Raw genomic sequence first — 22,334 nt, 5'->3', positions numbered from 1 at the left:
GGTATCGTGGTACTGTAGGAGATCTGTCGCAAAAGCGAGAAGGTTTGGATGAATCGTGGCAGCAAGGTCCAATTCTACCAGAACGGTATAAATCAAATGCCCAGATCGGCAGCGATGTATTGACCTGTGATCGGGCTTCATAACTTAATATTTTTTTGAAACGATGGTTCTACAATTGACGAAGGGACGGTAGGGGAAAGAAATGAAAATTTGGTGAAGGAGGGGGAAGAGCGGAAAGGAAGGGGGGGGGGTATTGGTAGCTATGCTTGACAAGTAGTCATTTTGACTCCTACCTTTTGTCCAATGCTGGAAGGTGCATGAGTCGAACCAAGCAACAGCTTGGTTCGACTCATGCACCTTCCAGCATTGGACAAAAGGTAGGAGTCAAAATGACTACTTGTCAAGCATAGCTACCAATACCCCCCCCCCTTCCTTTCCGCTCTTCCCCCTCCTTCACCAAATTTTCATTTCTTTCCCCTACCGTCCCTTCGTCAATTGTAGAACCATCGTTTCAAAAAAATATTAAATATATGTATGACCTCATTCCAAGGTCAAGACTAAAATCTTGAGATTAGTCTACTTCATAACTTGCACACCGATACGAACGATAACGGCCATCGAAGCATCAACTTTGCAGCTTCCCGATGCTTGATGTCCAGAAGCATTATCTTACCGCAATTGGAGATCACCTGACCAATGGGCATTGAATCAAATTGACCATATTCTTATCGATTTTGCCGATTTGTCTAGAATAACTACAACATACACTACCTTCGTGATGCAGATATCGACTCGGATCATTACCCAGTCACAGTACATGAGCTCAAAACTATCGACTTCGCGAAAAAGCCGCCCCCTCGGGTAAAAATTCGGCAATTAGATAATCCGCGAGTTGCCGAGAACTAGGCGCGCCTACTGGATGAAGCTCCAACTTCCTGTGATGCTTTGACTTTCCAAGACGGATGGAGCAGGATGCGGTGCTAGGCTGAGAACCCACGAGTGCACGAAACGCCAGAGGAGGAATAAGCGCCAGAAGGAGGACGGAAATCGTGATGAGTGGCACAAGTTCTAAGACAAGGTGAACCAATCTCATAAAAGATGCACACCGAAGCCTGATGTGTGCAGGGACAAGGAGGGAATCCTGATCACAAACGAGAGCGAGGTGGTCGACAGGTGGAAGAAGTTCGTCGATGGGCATCTTAATGGCGATATAAGAGAACGAGACGGATCTCGAAAAGATGCGGCCAAAAATCGGTTATCTGAAGAATAATAGAGCCGCCGGGAAGGACTGATTCCCAGCAGAACTCCACAAGAATGGTAAGGAACCACTAGCAAGTTGCTAGTAGCAACGACACTCAACTGGATAACTTTAAGGATTTGGGGCGAGGGGAAGCTACCAGAGGAATGGATGGAAGATATGGTTTGTCCACAATATATATAAAAAGGGTGATCAGCTCGATTGCTGTAATTACCGTGGCATTACGCTGATCAACGCCTCGTCTATTCACAATAGCAAGAGAATTCGTAGGGCAGTGTCAGGTGAGCTTGAACGAGGCCATGCTACAACGTATCAAATTTTCACTCTCCGATAAATCCTCCAAAATGTCAAGTACAACATGCCTACGCGTCATATTTTCGTGGATTTCAAGACAGCATACGATACAGTCGAGCGCGAACAGCTATGGCAGATAATGCACGAGAATGGTTTTCTGGACAAACTGACACGGCTGATCAAAACTGCCTTACGAGTAACATATGATGATGTACTAAGTGCGTATTCCAGGGGCATTCTTAAGCCCCTGCGAATTGCACAGAGGGTTGCGGTGAAGAAATGGACTCTCCTGTATGTTATTCAACATCGCTATTGACGGTGTGATTCGACGAGCGGGCATCGAAACGGAACGTTCTTCAGCAAAAGCAGCCAAGGTACTAACCTTCATAGACGACCTCGACAGCATTACTTAAACCTTGGGACGTCGGACGCAATCTACACTAAACCAAAAAAGAATGCTAGTAAGAAAACCGAATATATGGCAGGAAGAGGCTCCAGAGTAAACGACATTCGCTTTTCATGGACAGTGGCTATTAACGGCAATGAACTGGAAGCGGTCGATGAGTTCGTATATATGGGATCTCTGTTTACCGCCGATAATAAAACGTATAAGGAGATTCAACGACGTTTTCAAACCGGAAGTTGAGCCTACTTTTACCTACGCAAGATGCTTCGGCCAAGCAGCATACGCTACCGCAAAAAGCTGACGATGTACAAAACGCTATTCCTCTACGGACTTGAGACTTTATAATCGATAATCATTTCAGAATTTTGAAACAAAACCGTCTCTAAAAAGTTAAAAACTATTAAACAACGAGCTGATTGCTCGATCTTACTCGGGGCCCCTTTGTCTCTCAACCGCAAATTCTCAGTACAAGAAATAAAACCCTTATTTTTTGTCAGCTGGCCTCTCCTGTTGTTCCCCAGCCACTTGTAAATCCGTGCTCTTTTCGGTAATCCCCATAAATCGACAAAAAGCCGTTTTTACGTTTTTGAACCTCCCCCTTGTAAATAGCCACCCTATTTCTCCTTTCAGAAATCTCTTCTTATCGTCCAGCCAATTGTACAACTGCTATCGTTCGCACCCCATCGAAACGCACCATTTCACCCACTTGAACCTTCCCCTCCACTCGTAAGTAACCACCTCCCACTTTTGTCAACCCACTATGCGCTGATTCTTTTATGTCAAAAAACATATGTGCCAAGTTTGATGAAAAATCGTCCAGACGTTCCGGAGTTATAGTGGAACATACATTCATACTCACGTTCCTTGTTCCCCGCACTCTTTTCCCTTTTCTTTTCTTTATTTTTGCACTGAATTTCCCATCAGCCATTGATACATCATATTTAAGAAGCCCTTTCAATCATTCTACGATTACTTACAGAAAGTCGTACTCGTTTTTTTATTACATTTTCAATTATGCACATTTTTTTCCAAAATTTGATTTACAGATTGTTTTTGAATGTTTTATACTAGTTTACACGCTCGAAGGAATTATAAACGTATATAATAACGGAATCCAAAAAACCAACCGATACATTTTCCCGACCGCCCATTCAACCATATAGCAATTAATTGAAATACCGGTTGCAAAAAATCTCCATTTTTTATGTTGGCGTTTGCTACTTCTGTTAAAACGCCAGGCACAATACCGATGGACTTTACAAATAATCACTCTATACTATTATAACTGCACAAATAATCAAATATATGGAACAGTGCAGGAACAACCAACGAAAAGCAATCTTACATAAATAGGTACATGGTAATTACACTATAGCGAATGGAATGCGTAGAAATATAGAACTAATTTTTACACGTGATAGGTTGTGTATGAGTTCGTGGTGAAATGGCGCACAACGGCGTACGAGCTTTGTTTTTACAGCCTGAAGTGAACGTGTGGCGGCGATGCAATGCAATGGAAGAAAAGGAAACAACAGCAAAACATCAATTGTAAAAGTAAAGAAAGCAGAAATAACAACATAAGCGAAAAAAATAAACATACAACACGTGTTCGAAAGTTAGCATTCTTTGCGCAGACTTTGTGGTGTATGGCTGAAATGGAGATCCTATCGGTTTCAACTGCGCTCTGCTGCTGCTGCATGGGCCAGCAATAAGTTCCGCCAAAAAGAAAAGTGTGCATGTCTAATGAAGTAATGATGAACGGTGATAGAGAGGAAGTGGAGCACAACTCGGTTTGGTGTTGGTACTAATTTGTAAGACTTACTTTGGCTTCGGTAATGGTTCGGCTGATGGAAGGTTTGTAGTTGTCTATGAGATGATGTTGACCACGTCACCGATTCCGTGGGACTGATACAAATGGCTTCGAATTTGCATTTATACAGGGCAAGTAATTTGGTTTAACCGGATGATTTGGGGATAGCAAGATAAAAAATTTTGAGCTTTAGTTTCAAAGAGTAACAATTTTTACGGCAAGCGATGGATATGAAGCAATGGATGAAAAATGTAATTTCCGACGGAAAATTATTTGCAGTGTATCGGACGTCTGTTCTGAAGGATGAAAATTGCTTACCGATCCAACCACATCAGATCAAAAAGTGGCAATCATTTTAGTACTTTAAAGCTATAATACTCACCAGCTATGGATAGAGCTGACGTAGGACTCTCGGGCAGCAGAATACCTTTTTGTACAAGTTCTTCACGGTTGGCACGTACTGATATTTTACGCTCTAGAGCTGCAAGAATGATAAATTTGAAGAAAAAAATGAAATGGAGATGAATCATGCAAAGCCATCAATACATCATTAACTAGCTGCATCCATTTGTATTTCAGCACCACCGTGTGAATAGCGTACAGCCAAGAGCAAATCGCAACTCGAATTTCCACTCAAGTTCAAGCATTAAACAAACAAAAACAAACGGATGTGCCATTGGCAGTTTGGCACAGGTGTACAATATTTACTTACACTTGGAGGTGGACTCGAACTTTTCACTTTTCTTTTTTCTCCGCCACTTCCAGGGCTTGAAAAGGCGCCCGAATGCGCTAAACTTGCTCTTCCGCTCCAGTGGGGGCGTGCGGGAACCCGAGTTCAGACTGTTGGAACGCATGGTGGCACCATTCTGTTTCTTTGTAGCTACGGAAAGGAAAATAAATAACAAAAAAAATACCGATTAGCGAGTGTTGCTGCCACTGGTGGTGGTAGTGCGAAACACATGCGAATGTGTTTTGCATTTGCCGAACTAACAGGTTATGTCAATGGCGGGGAATCTACTGGTGACGGATTGTGCTGTTTTGGAGCAATGATATACGTCATATAATACAACAACTAGCGCATGGTCTGCTAGATTTGTAAACTGCTATCGTTGCAAAAATTCAATGACGCTGAATTCACTGTTTTTATTGATCTTCTTACGCTATCTTCCGCATTGTTTTGATCACGAATGCGTGACGAATAAAATCATGTAAAAATAACGAACAAAACAATATCTCGCCCGCTCCCAACCTAAGACTCCCATCAAGTTGGTCCTGTTTGTATTGAGGTCAAAAGAAAGTTTTTCACTAAAAACTGGTAACTCAAATAACAAACGCCATTTCATTGTATTAAATAAAGTCAGCATGTTTTCCTGGAAAACCTTGTGTAAGTAAAAAACAGCTAAATTGCTGATTCTACTACTGCATGAAAAACAATAAAAAACAATGATTTGTCATATTAAAGCCAGATAATACGGCACCAACTTTTCAAAAGATCGTAGCTGCAAAATGTGAACAAACGTAATCTAAAGATTTCTGTCTATGTGCTAGTCTAACAGAACATTTACTCTCGCTACCTTTTCATTTCATTTATATGGGAGCCCCCCACCCCCCTTCCAGAGGGAGGAGGGGTCTCGAACTATCACAAGAACCTTTCTCGGCCCCAAAAACCCCTGCATACAAATTTTCACGCCGATCGCTTCAGTAGCCCCCGAGTCTATATGGAACATACAGTCAGACAGCCAGAAATTTATTTTTATAGGTATAGATTCAATTCATATCCATGAATTTATGATAGTATGAGAAAAGCCCAGTTGGTGTGAAATCTTCCTCGTGAAAACCTATTAATCTTTTTAAATTACAATTAGCACACATCACGGTTTGCAAACACTAATATAAATTACTTGACTAATCACTCTCCTTGAATGATTTTTAAAAACATCATTTGAAATACTGTAGTCAAAATGCATATAAAAGCTATAAAAAACATTGCATATATTTCAGATGGGTTCATTCCGACGTTATTCGGTGCGCTAAAAATCATGTCTCATAAAATCCAAAGAATTCAAGCTCCTAGCGGGACTGTGATATTGATTTGTGCAACGAGATGAGGAGTATCAATATTGCCATCAATTACAAGGTTTCCTATAAAAACGGGTATATCTCGGCTTTATGCAAGTATCTCCAGATTTGATAGGCGACCCTCCAATTTTATTGGGTTACGCAAAGTCAAAGATCTAAGAGCGTATCGTAAAAACCTACGTAGAATTTCGATTGTGCTTATCGAAACATATGCATGAAAGCGCCAAATTACTGCTATAGTTTCTGTAGTAATGATCACGAGCAGCACTACAAGTCTTGCAAGCGATTAACCAGAGATAAAGTAGCGCAATAAAATCAAATTCTTTTAGGTGCGCCATTTGAACACATAATCAAAAGTTGGGAACAACTCTCTTTATACGAAAACTTCTCTAATTCACAACAGTCTGTAAAACAACCCTTCCTATGGTGTGTTGACTTCGCGTGGCATCAGACTTAAGGGGGGACCCTACTCTGGAAGACCGAAAATAATAGATTTTTGTAAAAAAATTTCAGATGCAAGAATTATAGTTAAGTGTTAGGGTATTTTGGTTATTGGTTAGGGTATATTTGAAGATATATTTTGTATTTTTTGGATACAAGAATAGTGATTATTATGTTGGTGGCAGGTGGACGCGTGAATGCCCTCTAGAAAATAGTTCCTTGCTGGCGGTACGTGCCGGGAACCAACGGAGTATCGTAGAACGGATTTCAAGGATGATTAAAGCTTCAATTAGGTTAATACCTAAATTGTTACGTAGCGGTTTTTATAAATTCGAAAAATTACCAAAATGGCGGCAATTTTTCCAAAGAAAGGTGTTTTTTATCAAAAATCGCCAATTAAAAGCTCATAAAAATTGAAAAATTGAGATATCAAAAAACGGCTACGCAACAATTTAGATAATTCATTTTTACATGCTGAAAACAAAATTTCAGCCAAATCAGTTCACTAGATTCTGAGATACACGTACCGCCAGCTAAAGAAACATGGTTTTGGGGAAAACGCGTTCAAAGTTTCGTACAGTAATGGACTTCGATTGAGGTTACTCCACAATATTTGCCGTAAGTTTACAACGAGATCCGATATTAAAAAATCCTTTTGGCGTGACATTTCCGAAGGTGTAAGCGTCTCGAAAATGCAAAAAAATTAAGATTAGATTTTTCCGATTTTCCAGAGTAGGGTCCCCCCTTAAGCGCAGATAGGGCTACAAACTAGCACTCTTAAATTTACTCGATTACCTCTTAAATATCTCGTTTGCAAACATGTACGCGACCACTGCTCTGCACAGGGGTCCGAATATGAAAAAGCTGGTTCACCAAATCAGACTTAATCATGATAAAAATATGGATAATTTAAATATTCATTCATATGCTAATCAGACTGTTAATCCTCTCAGGACTTTAAACTGCAACATTGCGGAACGTTCACTTGTTGTATTTAAACGAAAGGTATTACAGACTACTTTTGGAAGAGTACAAACGGAAAGCGGAGAGTGGCGTAGGCGTATAAACCCCAAGCTGCAGACACTACTTAAGGTGATTCCCTTCGTACAGCTGGAAAAGGTGAGAGACTATGTTGGGCCGGCCATGACACAAGAACGTCGGACGACTGTGCAGAGAAATCCGTTCTCTTCAAGAACCACACCGATACCAGGAATAGAAGGGCCCAACGTGCTAGATAGCTTGACCAGGGTGAAGCCGACGAGCGTGTGTCGAGATGTTCAACGAACTGACGGCGAATAACCCAGGATCGAGTATCAGTGGGGAGGAATTCTTGATACGGCAGGAGCTAACCCGTTTCTATGTTGCTAAAAATAAGAAATAAGTAATTATAGCACATATTTTCCATGTATGAATATTCGGAAACACCCGGGCGCAGCCAAATGGAGGCTCTAGCTTCCAGATTGATCATGTCATGATTGACGGTGGACACTTTTCGGATGTCATTAGTGTACGATCCTTTCGGGACAGATAAGAAGAACTAGCCCAGGAGTCGCTGCGCAGAGCCGAATTACAGCTACAAAGAATCGCCCAAGTCTTGATTGTTTGGCCAACTGAATACGACTTGATGTGCTTAGTAGTCAGGTCTTTGAACTCGGTTGGAATCTAGACGACACCGACGATGCCGATGATACACGGAACTGTTCAGACAGTTCTTCGCATCGGCAGCGAAGTGTACCGCTGCCGAGATGGCATATAGCACGAGGCATGTTCTGATGCTGGGATAAGCGATATTTTGTACCGGGAGCATTCTCTTTTCTTCTCACAAGATGAAATATAACAAAAAACTACTTAACATAAGAGCATACAAAAAATGGCTAACTTACACACTTAAAAAAATATTAACGAATTTGCCATTTTCATTTAGTATATTTATTAAAAGATAAAAGACTTTGTCATGCATTCAACTGGTATATCCCAAGCAATCGAAATCCTGAAAATAACTCTTTTCAACGAAATTGTGAGTGAGTTTGTGGCAGAGAGTAGTCGCTGCAACTGATCACCCAAAAGGTGCAACAGTTTGGCATAACCAGTTATATCAATAACTACAATACAAGTGTATTGTTCAAATCGTAGGGTAAGCCTAAGAGCAACTTTGACTTCACGTAATTGCTGTTTTTTGTCTTTTTAGCAATGTGGAAAATTACCCTTCCTTCTAGTCTGTCAGGTAAATTTTAGTAGCAGTAGATTCTTCGCCTGGGGAATTTGTCAAGACGATGCTATCGAGTTTTTCCGTCAAAGTACCTCTTCTTCTTGTTCATTTTACTTAATATTCATAACACATTATAGGACTATTTTTCTGAGTCGGTCTTTTTAACAAACAGTTTCCATTGACCTCATGGGATCAACCATTTTAACTGCTAAAAATCCAAATAAATAAATCAATAGCTCAAACTTGAAAGCATAAATTCTAATACTTAATCCAAACTGAATAAAGCCATCTTTTCTACAATGATCGTATAAAACCATTTTATTTATCTCTGGTCGTATCAAACAGTTTCATTCCGTCTATGGTCTTACCGGTTCATATATTTTTATATCTTTTTCTCTTACTTCTTCTTCTCAAACCTTTTTCAACTATGGTCTTACCAAACCACATACATCATTCAACAATGATCGTACCGAATCATTTAATTCATCTATGGTCGTACCGAACCATATAGTTCATTCAACAATGATTGTACCGAACCATTCATTTCATCTATGGTTGTTCCGAACCATATACATCATTCAACAATGATCGTATCAAATCATTTAGTTCATCTATGGTCATACCGAACCATATACATCATTCGACAATGATCGTACCGAATCATTAACTTCATCTATGGGCGTACCGAACCATATACATGATTCAACAATGATCGTATCAAATCATTTAGTTCATCTATGGTCGTACCGAACCACCGTACCGAATTTCATTCGATAATGATCGTACTAAATACTTTAGTTCATCAATGGTCGCATCGAAACATATAGTTCATTCAACAATGGTCGTACCAAATCATATAATTCATCTATGGTCGTGTCGAACCATATACTTCATTCGATAATGATCATACTAAATCATTTACTTCATTTATGGTCATACCGACCCATACACATAATTCAACAATGATCGTATCAAATCATTTAGTTCATCTATGGTCATACCGAACCATATACATCATTCGATAATGGTTGTATCAAATTATTAAGTTCATCTATGGTCGTACCGAACCATATACTTCATTCATCAATGATCGTACCAAATCATTTAGCTCATCTATGGTCTTACCGAAGCATATACATCATTCGACAATGATCGTCATTTGTTCAACGGTCGTACCGAGCCGTTCCATACAAATGGTCCTATCGAGCCATTTTCCAGCAATTTATTAACGAATTCATACAACGATCGCGTTCACCAAACACGATCTGTACCAGGGGCATTCAACCCCCACAATCGCACGCTCACAGCGACTGCATGTCAGAACAGCGAAAGGTATAGAGAGATTAGAGGCTGCGGTTAAGAGAGCCCACCGTCCAAAAAAATGGCGACTACGAGGACCACATGCTTACCGATGCAGTGGAGTAATTTGCATGCAAAGATACACGGAATTTCTACCAAACAGTGAGGCGCAGGAATTTTGCCATGCCTGTAATGGACAACTTGCTTACTGATAAAACGGCGTTACAGTCAGGTAGGAGCACTTCCAGACGTTAATCAATGGAGAGGTAAACACAATGATCGATAGGAACAGGTTAAGAATTGTGGGCGATGGTCAAGCACAAGGTTAAGTCGGCAATTAGTGATCTGAAAAACGATAAGGCTGCTGGAGGAAATACGCTGAACTTCTAAAAACGAGTTGCGAGCGACTGTACGAAGCAATCCACCGGATTATTGTCAGGATATGGGAGAAAGAACAAATGCCACAGATGCTCTCTCGCATCCTGTTCAGTAGACTGCGACTTAGCGGAGTCCTTCGTCGACGAGCATCCAGCTGGTTTTTGTCAGGGTTGCTCCACGACGGATCAATTGCGCTCCCTGGGTCAGTTACTAGACAAGCTCCCGGAGTACAACTTGTAGACTCATCATCTGTTTGTAGACCTTAAGGCAGCGTACAATTCAGTCAAATAAAATGAACTATGGTAGATAATGATAATGCTAGAACATGGTATTTCGACGAAAACTGATTCAAAATCATGCATCAGAATATCGGGTAAGACCTCAGCCACTTTCGTGACGTTGGATGGACCAAAGCAAGGAGATGCACTCTTTAATCTGCTATTTAACATTGTTTTGGAAGGCGTAACACGAAAGGCAAACGTGGAAAGAAACGGGGTTATCATCACGAAATCTCACATACTTCTTGGTTTTGCGAATGTCTTCGATATAATCGGAACCAAGCGTAGAGCAAAATCAAAGCCTTGGGTTGTAAGCGTCATTAAGACTTGACCCTTCTTTATTTTTTTATTTATTTCAACAGTACATGGTTGATGGCAGGAAAGGTGGGAGTCCAAATGGCGTTGGTGCCGAGGTGGAGCTGGATGGGGAACGATATGAAGTAGTGGAGAAATGCGTATACCTTGGCATGCGTGTGATGTAACAACGATGTAAGCCGCGAAGTAAAACGACGAGTTGCAGCTGCAATTTGGGCTTTCTAAGGATCACTTAGACAACTGAAGTCCCGTAGTTTGCAAATTCGCACAAAACTGGGGTTGGTCGACGAGTGCTTGGGGTGTTTGAGCGTAAAGTTCTGGTGGCAAAATAGAAGAAGGAGTTTGGCGCAGACGTATGAACCACCAGCTGTATTAAGTATTCAAATATGTATACTGATATAGTGAAGGTACTACAATATTGTAGGTTGTGGTGGGTTGGGCAGGTAGCCAGAATGCCCGTTGACAGTAACCAAAACTATTTGCAGTAAAAAACAAACAAGAAGAGGCCGTAGACTCCGGGGCAAATGGATTGGGGGATTTAAGAATGGCAGCCCACAACCCAAAGTATCGGAGGACCATAATTCGTTCGCCACTAAAGTAGAGTAAGTACGTCTATTCGACAAAATAAGTTATTCAACGATATAATCTTCTTGCAATCCGCTTTGACATTCATTTTTAACTGTACCAGCAGCATTAATAACAAACTTAGACTAATCGTGAACTCCGAAGTCAACTTTCCATGAGTCCGTAATTTCACTAAAGGACTATATTTACATTCAAAGTAGGTAACTTCCCAAAATCTTCACCCCGTGCCGCAAAACAAAAGCGAAAAATGTGTAAGCCTACAGACCGACACTAAAATTATGAAATCACATACGCGGAGCGAAAATGAACCGTTATTACATCTCTAACCCCATCAACCACCGACACTCTACGAGAAGCAAGTATAAAACCGCTAATAAAGCATCTGTAAGAAAAACACCATTTCCACCATCTTTTTCGGTTATCAGCAGCCGGCGAGATAAAGCACCGTCTCGTTATGTTGCAAACGCTGACTGGAGAGTGGTGCAGGTTATACTTATTTATTGTCATTCGTTGCCTTTGTTTGTTTACAATATGGTTCAACCGACACAAAACAATTCAGCTGTACTTCTTCTATGTATATATGTCAAGTCTGCATACATTATGGTGCATAATGCATTCCCCTTGCAACGATTTGTAGTACGCTTATACTGCCCTTTTTGTATTATTCGGTAGATACTTACAATGTCTAGTCTCTTTACCTGTCTGTTGTTGAGTATGGAAAACTGGAAAATTAATACGAGACGCCATTGCATCTGTGTCCCGCCCGGTGTTATTTACACTCTATGTAAATGACGACGGGCTGAGAAATATATGTGTGAAAATCGTGAACCCTGTACAGACCGAGATATGGAACAGCGTGTCTGCATTTCATTTGCGGTGGAAAAGTGGTTTTCTTTGTCACCGTTACCCTCCGTAGAGTGATGGATTGTTGTAACACGACACCTGCTGCAATCTGTGCGATTGCGATTTATACGACCAAACGTAAAGGGCTTTGCTTACGACACACCCGGGGATCTAGAGTGTGAGTAAAAATGACTACAAATTACATTACCAGAGTGCGGGTGTGAATACTTTTGAATTGATGTTCATCCACCAAAAATCTGATGGTTCGTAAGTTGATCGCAGGAAGTACCTATTGGTTGCGTTACATCCTAATCGAAACTCAATTTGTGGTAAATTTGATGGATGACTGCCGGTTCTAACTTTTGTTGCTTCGCTTCGAAGTGGGTGAATAAAGTTCATGATTAATTTATTTGTCTGTATGAGAAGACAACATCATTGGTATCTAGCAAAACCATGCTTTTTCTTCGTTTAATTTCCACCCTAAAACAATAAATTTAGTCTAATTATTTTTTCATTTTCCTTAACGAGACAACAAATTAGATGTGGGACGGTGCCACAAGTGATAACATGTGTGTGTGAAAAATATGTAAACCTGTCTCCGGCAGTCGGTCGGTTACCATTAACCGCGTAGATCGTATTGGAGTGAGAAAAATAATGAAAAACGATCAGTTTGTGGCGTGTTTCAGTCAACTCCTTACGCTAATGTACGCGTAATTGAGTTGTCGATGATTCAGCTTCGTAAATAAAATGCACTCTCACTGGTGATGTAACTGCGGTCAGTTCGTTGGATTATTGATCAGCATCCTCAGGTTAGGATCAAAAACTTTTACATTATAGCAGATAACACCACCGGAAAAGTAATGCTAAAACACATATATATTAGCAAGATCTGAATATGTACAATTGTACACACCTACTGAATGGTAACGAAAAGTTTGACCTCAAGGTGATCAATAGATTTAATTGTCATAGAACGTCGCGAGGGCATGATTAACGATCTTTTCCATTGGTCGACTGCGGAACTATTACCTCAAAACAAAACCCATTAATTTGATTCTCCCAGGAGACGGTTCCAAAGCGAGAGTGGGCGTACCGCGTTTGCTGTCATTGAAGTATCAAGTATGTGCTATAAAGATGAATCGGTCTGCAGTTTTTATTCGGCACACGAGGAAGGATTGGGAATACTTGATCTGCTAGCTGATGGCGATGGTGATGGCATTTTTAAATGTGCCAAACAAAACTCAATTAAACCTCTTGCTGAACGCACAAATTGGATTCAATGAAACCAAATTATAAATAGCCTGATCTGGCAATGCCTAGGTTGAGTTTTGTGTACTCGATTCTGAGAATCGCAACAATAAACTGCTAAATTGGTTCTCGAAATGAGACGGTACTAATGAATAGAAAAACATTAATATGCTTAACAATGAATGAATGTCTTCCTTACATAATGTTTCTATAAAAATCTCTTGGGGTTCATTGTGACAATTGCCACCTTATCTAGCCTTTTTTTCAGACATTTAACATTCCTTCGCAAATAAGTTTTGGTCAATGTGGCAATAGTTACTGACTGATCGCAGAGAACAGTTTAAGCGATGGAGTGAACATTTTGAACAATTTTTTCGAGATTCAAATGTCAGAGACCAGCAAAACCAGCTGCGCATGGCACCAGTAGTTTGTCTCATTAATCGTGTCAACTCTGAAGCGCCATCACTGGATGAAATTGAAGCAACGATCAAAAGTATGATATCCAACGGAGCGCCAGGGATAGACTACATTTCAACCGAGATGCTCAAAGCTAACCCACATTTGTCTGCCCACATGATATATGAAAAACCGCAACTTTTCCGGTGGATTGGATACAGGGCATATTGGTCAAAGTCCCTAAAAAATGAGACCTAACTGAATGTGGTAACTGGCATGGCATCACGTGCTCCGTGATTCCGATTCCGTGCTGGTCGATCATGTGTAGATAAGATGTGTAGACAACAACACTCCGCATTATATTGGAGCAGATCAACGAATTCCAAGACTCTTCCCAAGTTACAATTCTAAAGCGACTTGGTTTTACTTGAATTTTATAAAAGTTTTTGTACGCGCAAACTTCGCTGTAAACCAACGGACTTCGACAATTTATTTGCAACAACGACAACGACACTGTGGATTAACTTTTCACGCTTTCGAAGAAACGACCGCGGCACTATGAGATATCAGGCGGACAAAAATCAGAAAACTGACTTTCACTAATCCTTTGATTGAACTTTTCTATTGATAGTAAACACTCCAATTAAGAAAAATTCAAAATAGCTAGTCTCTATAGGATGTTTCTGAGATAGAGGCTGTCAAAGTTGAAAAACGATATGACATGTATGCTTTTTGCCATTAAAACACGTTTGATTTCAAATCAATTTTTGAACACTATTTTCAAAGTTAAATCTTATGTTTTATACATCATTAGAAAGGCAATGAATTGAGCTTTCCGAAAAACAAATGGTTTAGACAGCTTGAGTAAAAATAATAATCATAAAAAGAATGAGAAGAAGAAAAACATGGGAAAATAAGAGAATTTTCTGCTTTGTTAGACGAGAACTTTTTTTCTCCAGATATCTCCAGGTCAATTCCACATTCTGTGTTCAGTCTCAGGTATATACTACCAAATTATGAAAGAATTACGTGCCACCATGCGCCACTCTGCGAAATATAGTGTTTTGAAAATTTCTAGTCACTATGGGAGATTTAAGACTAAATATATTTCTAGCGAATAACACACACACACATACACACACCCATACACACACACACACACACATACACACATACACACATACACACACACATACACACACCCATACACACACACACACACACACACACACACACACACACACACTCACACACACACACACACACACACACACACACACACACACACACACTCACACACACACACACACACACACACACACATACACACACACACACACACACACACACACACACACACACACACACACACACACACACACACACACACACACACACACACACACACACACACACACACACACACACACACACACACAACGCGCGCGCTCAGATAACGTGATCAACGTGAAATGATGTCAACAGAAGAAGCATTTAGTGTAATCATATTTAGAAACTGGGTTAAGCAAATTTCAATATGAAATAATTCAGAGGGAGTCACCATCGAGATTTCCTACTTACGACATTATTGGAACTATGAAGAAAACATGCGCCCCTCCTGCTAAGTTCATCGAAGAAACGTCTTCGAAAATTTAAAATTCCAATCCAATTGAGTGGGCTGAGTTCTTAGACCTATGGCCTATTTTAAGATCTATCTTCTAGATATGTTGAACTTATGGACCAATTTCGGTGAATCTTACAAAGTTTATATGGGACGAAAGTATTTTGCAAATGAAATATATTGTGTGACATTTGTTTGCGCCATCTCCGAGAAAACGTTGGTAGACAATTGATTACTTAAACGCATATATAGAAACTCATACGTGTATATATATATAAATTCATACATACATACATACATACAATCAGACATTTGTCGATCTCATCGACCTGAGTTAAACAGTGAATGACACTCGGCCCTTTGGGCTTTGCTAAAAAGTCAGGTCTTCTACCGTGCGGCAATTTTTCTTCTGTTCTGAGTTCCTTTTATGATTTTTTGATGAGTTTCAACATAAAACCAAATTTTTTTGAGTTTTGGTTTTTGAGCCGAAAGGCCGATTTTGAAATTTTAAGGAATAAGGGACTTTTAACATTTTATGACCGCCATCTTGTCCAATATAAAAAAACATTTATACATTTGAAGACAGGATTTGCAGTCTTAATGCAAAAAAACAGATCGAAAATCGGTTGAAAATTGATCATAAAACGGCGATTTTACAAAATCATATATTAGTTTTTCGCATATGACAAAGGTAAAAAGTTAAACCCTTTTCAAAATATGTTCGTCAAATGTTTGCAAATGTACTCTAAAAACATATTTTAATCATACAAACTAGGAAAACATAAAAAATCCTAAAAAGAATTCGAAAATATTTTTGTCCGCCTGCTTGTATGGAAATCCCCCATAGTGCGCGGCGGACTGGAGATAACCAAAGTACACTCAAAAAAATCGACACGTCGCATCCACGTGAAAAATCATGTAAACTTCTGTACAGCAACTTACGTGAATTTCATGTACTAGTTAATGGGAAAATTTATAAAACTTACCGGGATCGCACGTAAACTGGTTAGTATGAGTGCGAGTTACCAACAATTCACGTAAATGTTACATGAAAAGTGTGATGGATGAGAATTACCTATGTTTTCACGTAAACTTGACATGCCGATTTTTTTGAGTGTAGGATTCGGTTCCAGAAAATGAACACATGTGGTACTGTTAACGACTTTATCATAACTAATTTCAAAGGCTTATTCGTACAAATTTTTATAATGTGTGATCGATGAGGTATGCAAGTATGTGTAAATTATTTTATAAGGCGTGGTACACAAATTACGTAACGCAAAAAATCCGGTTTTTGGACCCCCTCCCTGCCCTATGTAACATTAAGTAACGCTTGGCACAACCCCCCCATTAAATTACGTAACGTTAACCAAAACTCCGCCCCCCCCCTCCCTGGTACTCAACTTCACTCAGCTTCATATTAAAAACCACAATCGGCCATCGGCCCATGTTACGCTGAAATGATCTTGAACCGTAATATGTAACTGGAAATTTAATAGGATTATCTCATTCAGCTACAAACCATAATTTTCATCAGTATAAACAGATTCACTGTTTTCCACCTCCAACACATCCTATCCTCGTTTGTCAACTGCAACTTTTTGGTATAATTTTGTTACGTAACTATTCTCATGACTCCCCCTCCCCCCTATGTAACAAAAAGTAACGCAAGCTCGACCCCCCTCCCTCCCCTCTAAGCGTTACGTAATTTATGTACGAAGCCTAAAGGGAAATAGGAAAACACAATGTTCTCATTGCATCAAATTATAGCATCATTTGTTATAACTAACTACACTGTACTCAATTCGCTGAGTGAAATATTTAATCAGGTTCAGAGTTGAATTCCACCTCCGAACAGTTTTAATGCGGTATTTATCATTACTTCTTATTTTATTATGGTATTACGCAATGCCAAGAGGATACGAAGCAAAACACGCTTATAGCTAGCTATAAAACCATAATAAAACTGTTCATAAAGCAAATTTATTGTGGTTGCTTATGTTACCACGATAAAACTAGTTGGTGGCATCACGTCTTTTATAAACTTACCATAAGTGTGGTGTAGCAATACAAAATGGCGCACCAATGAAAATTGATCTTATCACGGTTGCTTGCCAAACCGCAATAAATATGTTAGTTTTACAGAGCTACTACAACGGTAACACCTGCTATTTATTACTGCTATTATGAAAAATACTAAAGTTCAATACTAAAATCGTTTTTTTATGCGAGGCCATATTGCCATCTTCTAGTATTTTGTTAAGCAAAGTTTATTGCTGGAAGAAAGTTATTATCGATTGGTTTTCCTGGTTCCACGACAAGAAGCAACTAAAATGATTTTGCTAAAAATTGAGATTGACTAACTGAATATATTTATTTTGTTAAAACAACCAGTTTTCGAAAATTGCAAAATTTCAATGGCGCGTTGATTTGATCCACCTATTATGTCAATATGCACGATAAAATTTAATGTGTACATGCTGCAAACGAACGGAGATTGCTCAAAATTTATCAATTATTGAAAATATTTATGTAGATATGCAGTGAATTGCAATGAAATTAGGTTATTTTTTATGGTCGCTATAAACCAAATCTATCAGGATGATCTGACAGCAAAACTTCAACTTTTCTGCTCACAGATGTATTTTTAAGTTAACAAAGCTGGCGGAAGGATTTTGCTTTTTACCAAAGCGAAAACCTTTATTAAATTATGGCCTTAGCTGTCAAGCAACAAAAGCCTAACTAGTTTTATTGCTGCTTCCAGCAGAGCGTAATGCGACAACTTGAGCTTAGAACCTGATTCTTAAAGAGGTTATGAAAACCTTCTAAAGAGTAGGCCACTTAGTCGGAGGGCAGTTTTATAGCGGTCATCAGAAATTTCTGGTGGAGCTCGTAGTTTTATTAGCGGTTTTATGAAATTGGTCAAGAAAACCACTAAAGGAACGTAATAAAACTTAGAATTGTTACTTGGGTTTTCTGCTGGTGTTCATTGACTTCGGAAAAGCGTTTTTGCCGACTCAACCACGTAAACATCTGAGGCGCACCTACGTGTAGAGGATTTCTCATTTCATCTCATCTCATCGAGGCTCAGTACGAGGCGTTCCCGTGTAAATGATCAAATACACTAAACTGAAATGGAACAGAACGGCGTTTTTTCCAAGATGACCGCCTTGAGGGACCTCAAACATAGCTAGTAGTTGGAAAGTGCACATTATTTGACTTAATACGACAGCCACTACGCGTCCTGGAAACGTGGTGCCGAGAAACTGCACTTTCGGTAAATCCGAGAAAAACATCTATCGTCTTATTTTCAAGACGTAGAAATAACAATGCAGCTCTCGCTCTGCGCTTTTACGATTCGGATGTTGATGTTGTGGACGAGGTGAAGTACGTGGGTTTGATTCTCAACTCCAAGCTTGACTGATCCACAAATATTGATTTTCGAATTAAAAAAGCGTGCATGACCTTTGGGCAATGTAGACGAGCAATTGCCAACTCTTAGGGGCTTAAACCCAAATACATACACTGGTTGAACACAGTCGTTGTCAGACCAATACTGGCGTATGGTTGTCTTGTATGATGGCAGAGAGTGAAAGTTGTGACTGTCCAGACAAAGCTAAACCATCTTCAAAGGATGTGTTTAATGGTAATGTCTGGTGCATTTACTACAACTCCTACTGCCGCCCTGGAAGCTATATTCAATATTAAACCTCTACACTTCCACCTGAAGCAAGAGGCACTGATATGTACTTATCGACTACATGCGGTTGGCCTTTGACAGTCTATGGATGGTTCCACTGGTCATATTCGATTGTGGTCGCAAATTGTTACTGAGGACAAGTTTATCCTTGCTCCTAGCGATGTAACGCTCATGCGTACTTGTCCGTATAGGACTTTCTCAAGTAACTTACCTCCTAGAGAGGAGTGGATGTCAGGCTACATGGAAAGGAAAATTTCCGACTAGGTGGTCTGTTATGCCGATGGTTGTACGAAGGTCGCGCGGTTGATGGCAGGCAGGCGATGACTCCTACCACACAAAATTAGAAGAACTAAGCATTCTGAATGCCGTTCATCTGGTTTGGGTTCCTGACCATTCTGGTATAACCGAAAATGAATGGGCTGATGAACTAGCAAGATCTGGAGCAGAAAAGTTGGTTTTCGGACCGGAAGCTGCTTTACCAATTGCGGCATGTTGGATAAAATAAAAGATTCGATCTTGGTTTTCATCTGAACATGAACGTTATTGGAAAAAATTGTCATCAAACGAAAAGTTTCATTGTTAAACCTTATGAAAAGGTTGCGAAATTTCTTTTGCAACACTCTATAAGGTAAATTGCAGTATTCTTGTCAGACCACTGACTGGTCGCTGCAGTTTTAATTATCATATGGCTACGGTTTCATTGTAATTTATGTGAATCCGGCTACGGTACACCATATCCCGTAATTTGCAACTGTCTTGCAGTAGCACAATTGCGTCATAGGATTTTTGGATCGTATGTCTTAAATGAATCGGATTTAAAAAAAATAAAATTACGAGGCATTTTGATGTTTCTTACCGAACGCGGTATTGAGCTATAGGCTCTTATTTATGATGAGTATACCCCCCCGGGGTATACTATTCCTATTCCTCCTGTTTTCCTTCCCGTCCTCATCAGGCAAATGATGATACGGGCAAGATGGGCAAGGAACAAATCTTCCACATGATTGTGAGGAACGTGCTGCTCGAGCCAAAGATGCTGATACCTAGCTTCAGGGTACGATGCTGGTCTAACAATGTTCGAATCTCGACTGGGAGGTGCTATAGAGTCAGTATGATTGTTGCACTAGCCCCGTAATTGTCCTGTACTCTAATAACCAGCTGCGAAGTCTGTCGATAAAGAAGGGTCAAGTTCTCAACAGGATGTTTATACCCATGGCTTTGTTTACACCGGCAAACTTAGTGGACACCGGGCAGCCAACCCGATGGAGACTAACGAAGGTCGTATGCTAACAAAAAAGTCACTCATGCGAAAGTTTGCCTTGCCAGTCTGTGGCTAAGTGCTTCAGAGTTCGCTTGATGATGGCCCAATATTTCTCGATTGGGCGAAGCTCTAATGTGTGGGGAAGTTTATTGTCCTTGACCATAACCTGCAGGTTTTGGCTCCATGGCTATTGTTCCATGATGGCAAATTCGGCCAAAACAGTAAATTTTCTGTTTGTTTGTCTCTGTTATAATATTGTTGTTGTTAATGTTAATATCTGTTACGTTTCTCCATTCATTTGTCGTATAAAACTCAAGAAACAAGAAACTGTTTCAACTTTGAAGCCTGTCTTTACGTAGGTTTCGTCGTCCATTACAATGCAATCGAACTGGACTTAATTTGCTTGCATCAGCAAATTAAACCTAAGACTGTTTTATGCTCAAAGTGTAGAAGGATGAACCATATACAGAATAGTTTTAATAGTCGGGAAAATCACTACAAATTCAATGTAAAATTGTTTAAAACATTCGTTTTATCACTGGAAACCACTCGAAAGTCAATTTGAGATTTTCTCGTATTTTCTCGTGGTTGAATTGGTAATTTGATTTACGCAATTTAAGGATATGTGTACAATTGTACAGACCGTGTCACATAAAAACTGTGTAAAGCTATTTTTGGCTGAATGCGGCGGTTCACAGAAATTAATTATTCTGCTTCCTTGCCCTTCTTATTCATATTATCCTCAAACGCCAACCGTGACACGTTGCATCGTGGGTCATGTGGCGAACCGTGGTTAATTTAATTACTACATGTACCGTGCACTCTCCATCTCGGGAGGTAGATTATTCAACAAAAGCAAAAAAGATAGACTCAATTTATGTTAATAATCAGCTACTTCACATCGACGATTGCGGTGATGATACCGTTGTCCGCAAACGAACACAGGAAGGAATGAACAATTGAAATTTGAAATGGAGACGCAAAATAGACGTAGTTTCCACTGTGTCGATACTAGCCACAACTACAGCAGCCTCTCATCAGAGTTTTTTTTGCATTTACGAAATGTCATTCAACGGTTGTGACCGTATGGAAAAAATGAATGCCTACAAGACAACCACACAACACCCGTGTAAACTATGACCTTTCGTTACCTTTCGACGCCTTTAAATGCGGATTCAAGAACAGTTTTTATGGCAGTCAGAAATAAGCTTCCAGCAAACGACTTTCATTCGTTTGTGGTCAAGAGCGTACCGCACCTCCTATAAATGCCTTCCGAACTGACCCGAGCCTACATTTGATTTACTGCGGTTACTGGCATCATACAGTTCGCAAAACGGAAACCAGCTGCCAATGACACCACCATCACCATCACTGTGATGATGACCGCTGCTGCAAAATAACGAAACCGATGCGCGGTGGCTCCGATTACCTCATGCATCCCAATCGAATCACGGCGACGCGACGGTATGCGCTCACGGTCGAATGAGCGGCAGTTATGCCAATCATTGTTATCGTTAGGATTGATGTTACTAATGGACAGGAGAGATTGGTTAGAGTAATAACTGCAATCGAGATCCGGTTAGACCACTATGCGACAGAGACAGGATTGTGGGTGTTCGTTGTACGCACGCTTCACGATGCTGTGTGTGAAGTGGAAGCCTATTTCTTGTGAGAAAATATCTGACATAAACCGAGTTCGAGTTTATTAGGTATTGGGTCACTACTCCTCGCAATTGTTTTATATAGATTGAAAACTGAAATTACTGTTCAAATAGGATGTTAATAGAACTAGGTACTTCACTTCCTTGTATTATTTTATGTAATCTGACGCTATCATAAAATTTTTATCATTAAAATACTATAATTTTAAAAACAACAAAAAATTGTTTTGAAAATTTTCATAAGGTAAAACA

At 39.8% G+C, this 22,334-nt stretch overlaps 1 protein-coding gene across 2 annotated transcripts in view; it reads right to left on the bottom strand.

Moving 5' to 3' along the window:
• Nucleotides 1-22,334, bottom strand: part of LOC128738577 (phosphatase and actin regulator 4) — a 214,853-nt gene that overhangs the window by 126,998 nt on the left and 65,521 nt on the right. For both annotated transcript variants that reach the window (XM_053833823.1, XM_053833824.1), the window contains exons 4-6: nucleotides 4,481-4,648; nucleotides 4,151-4,249; nucleotides 3,781-3,876 (exon numbers count right to left, since the gene is read on the bottom strand). In XM_053833823.1, coding sequence (XP_053689798.1) covers nucleotides 3,781-3,876; nucleotides 4,151-4,249; nucleotides 4,481-4,648 — 363 coding nt within the window. The remainder of the gene's footprint in view (nucleotides 1-3,780; nucleotides 3,877-4,150; nucleotides 4,250-4,480; nucleotides 4,649-22,334) is intronic.

The sequence above is a fragment of the Sabethes cyaneus genome, chromosome 2, assembly GCF_943734655.1.
Source record: "Sabethes cyaneus chromosome 2, idSabCyanKW18_F2, whole genome shotgun sequence".
Lineage (NCBI taxonomy): Eukaryota > Metazoa > Arthropoda > Insecta > Diptera > Culicidae > Sabethes > Sabethes cyaneus.
Note: the sequence above shows the minus strand (reverse complement) of the source record. Positions and strands in the feature narration are given on the sequence as shown.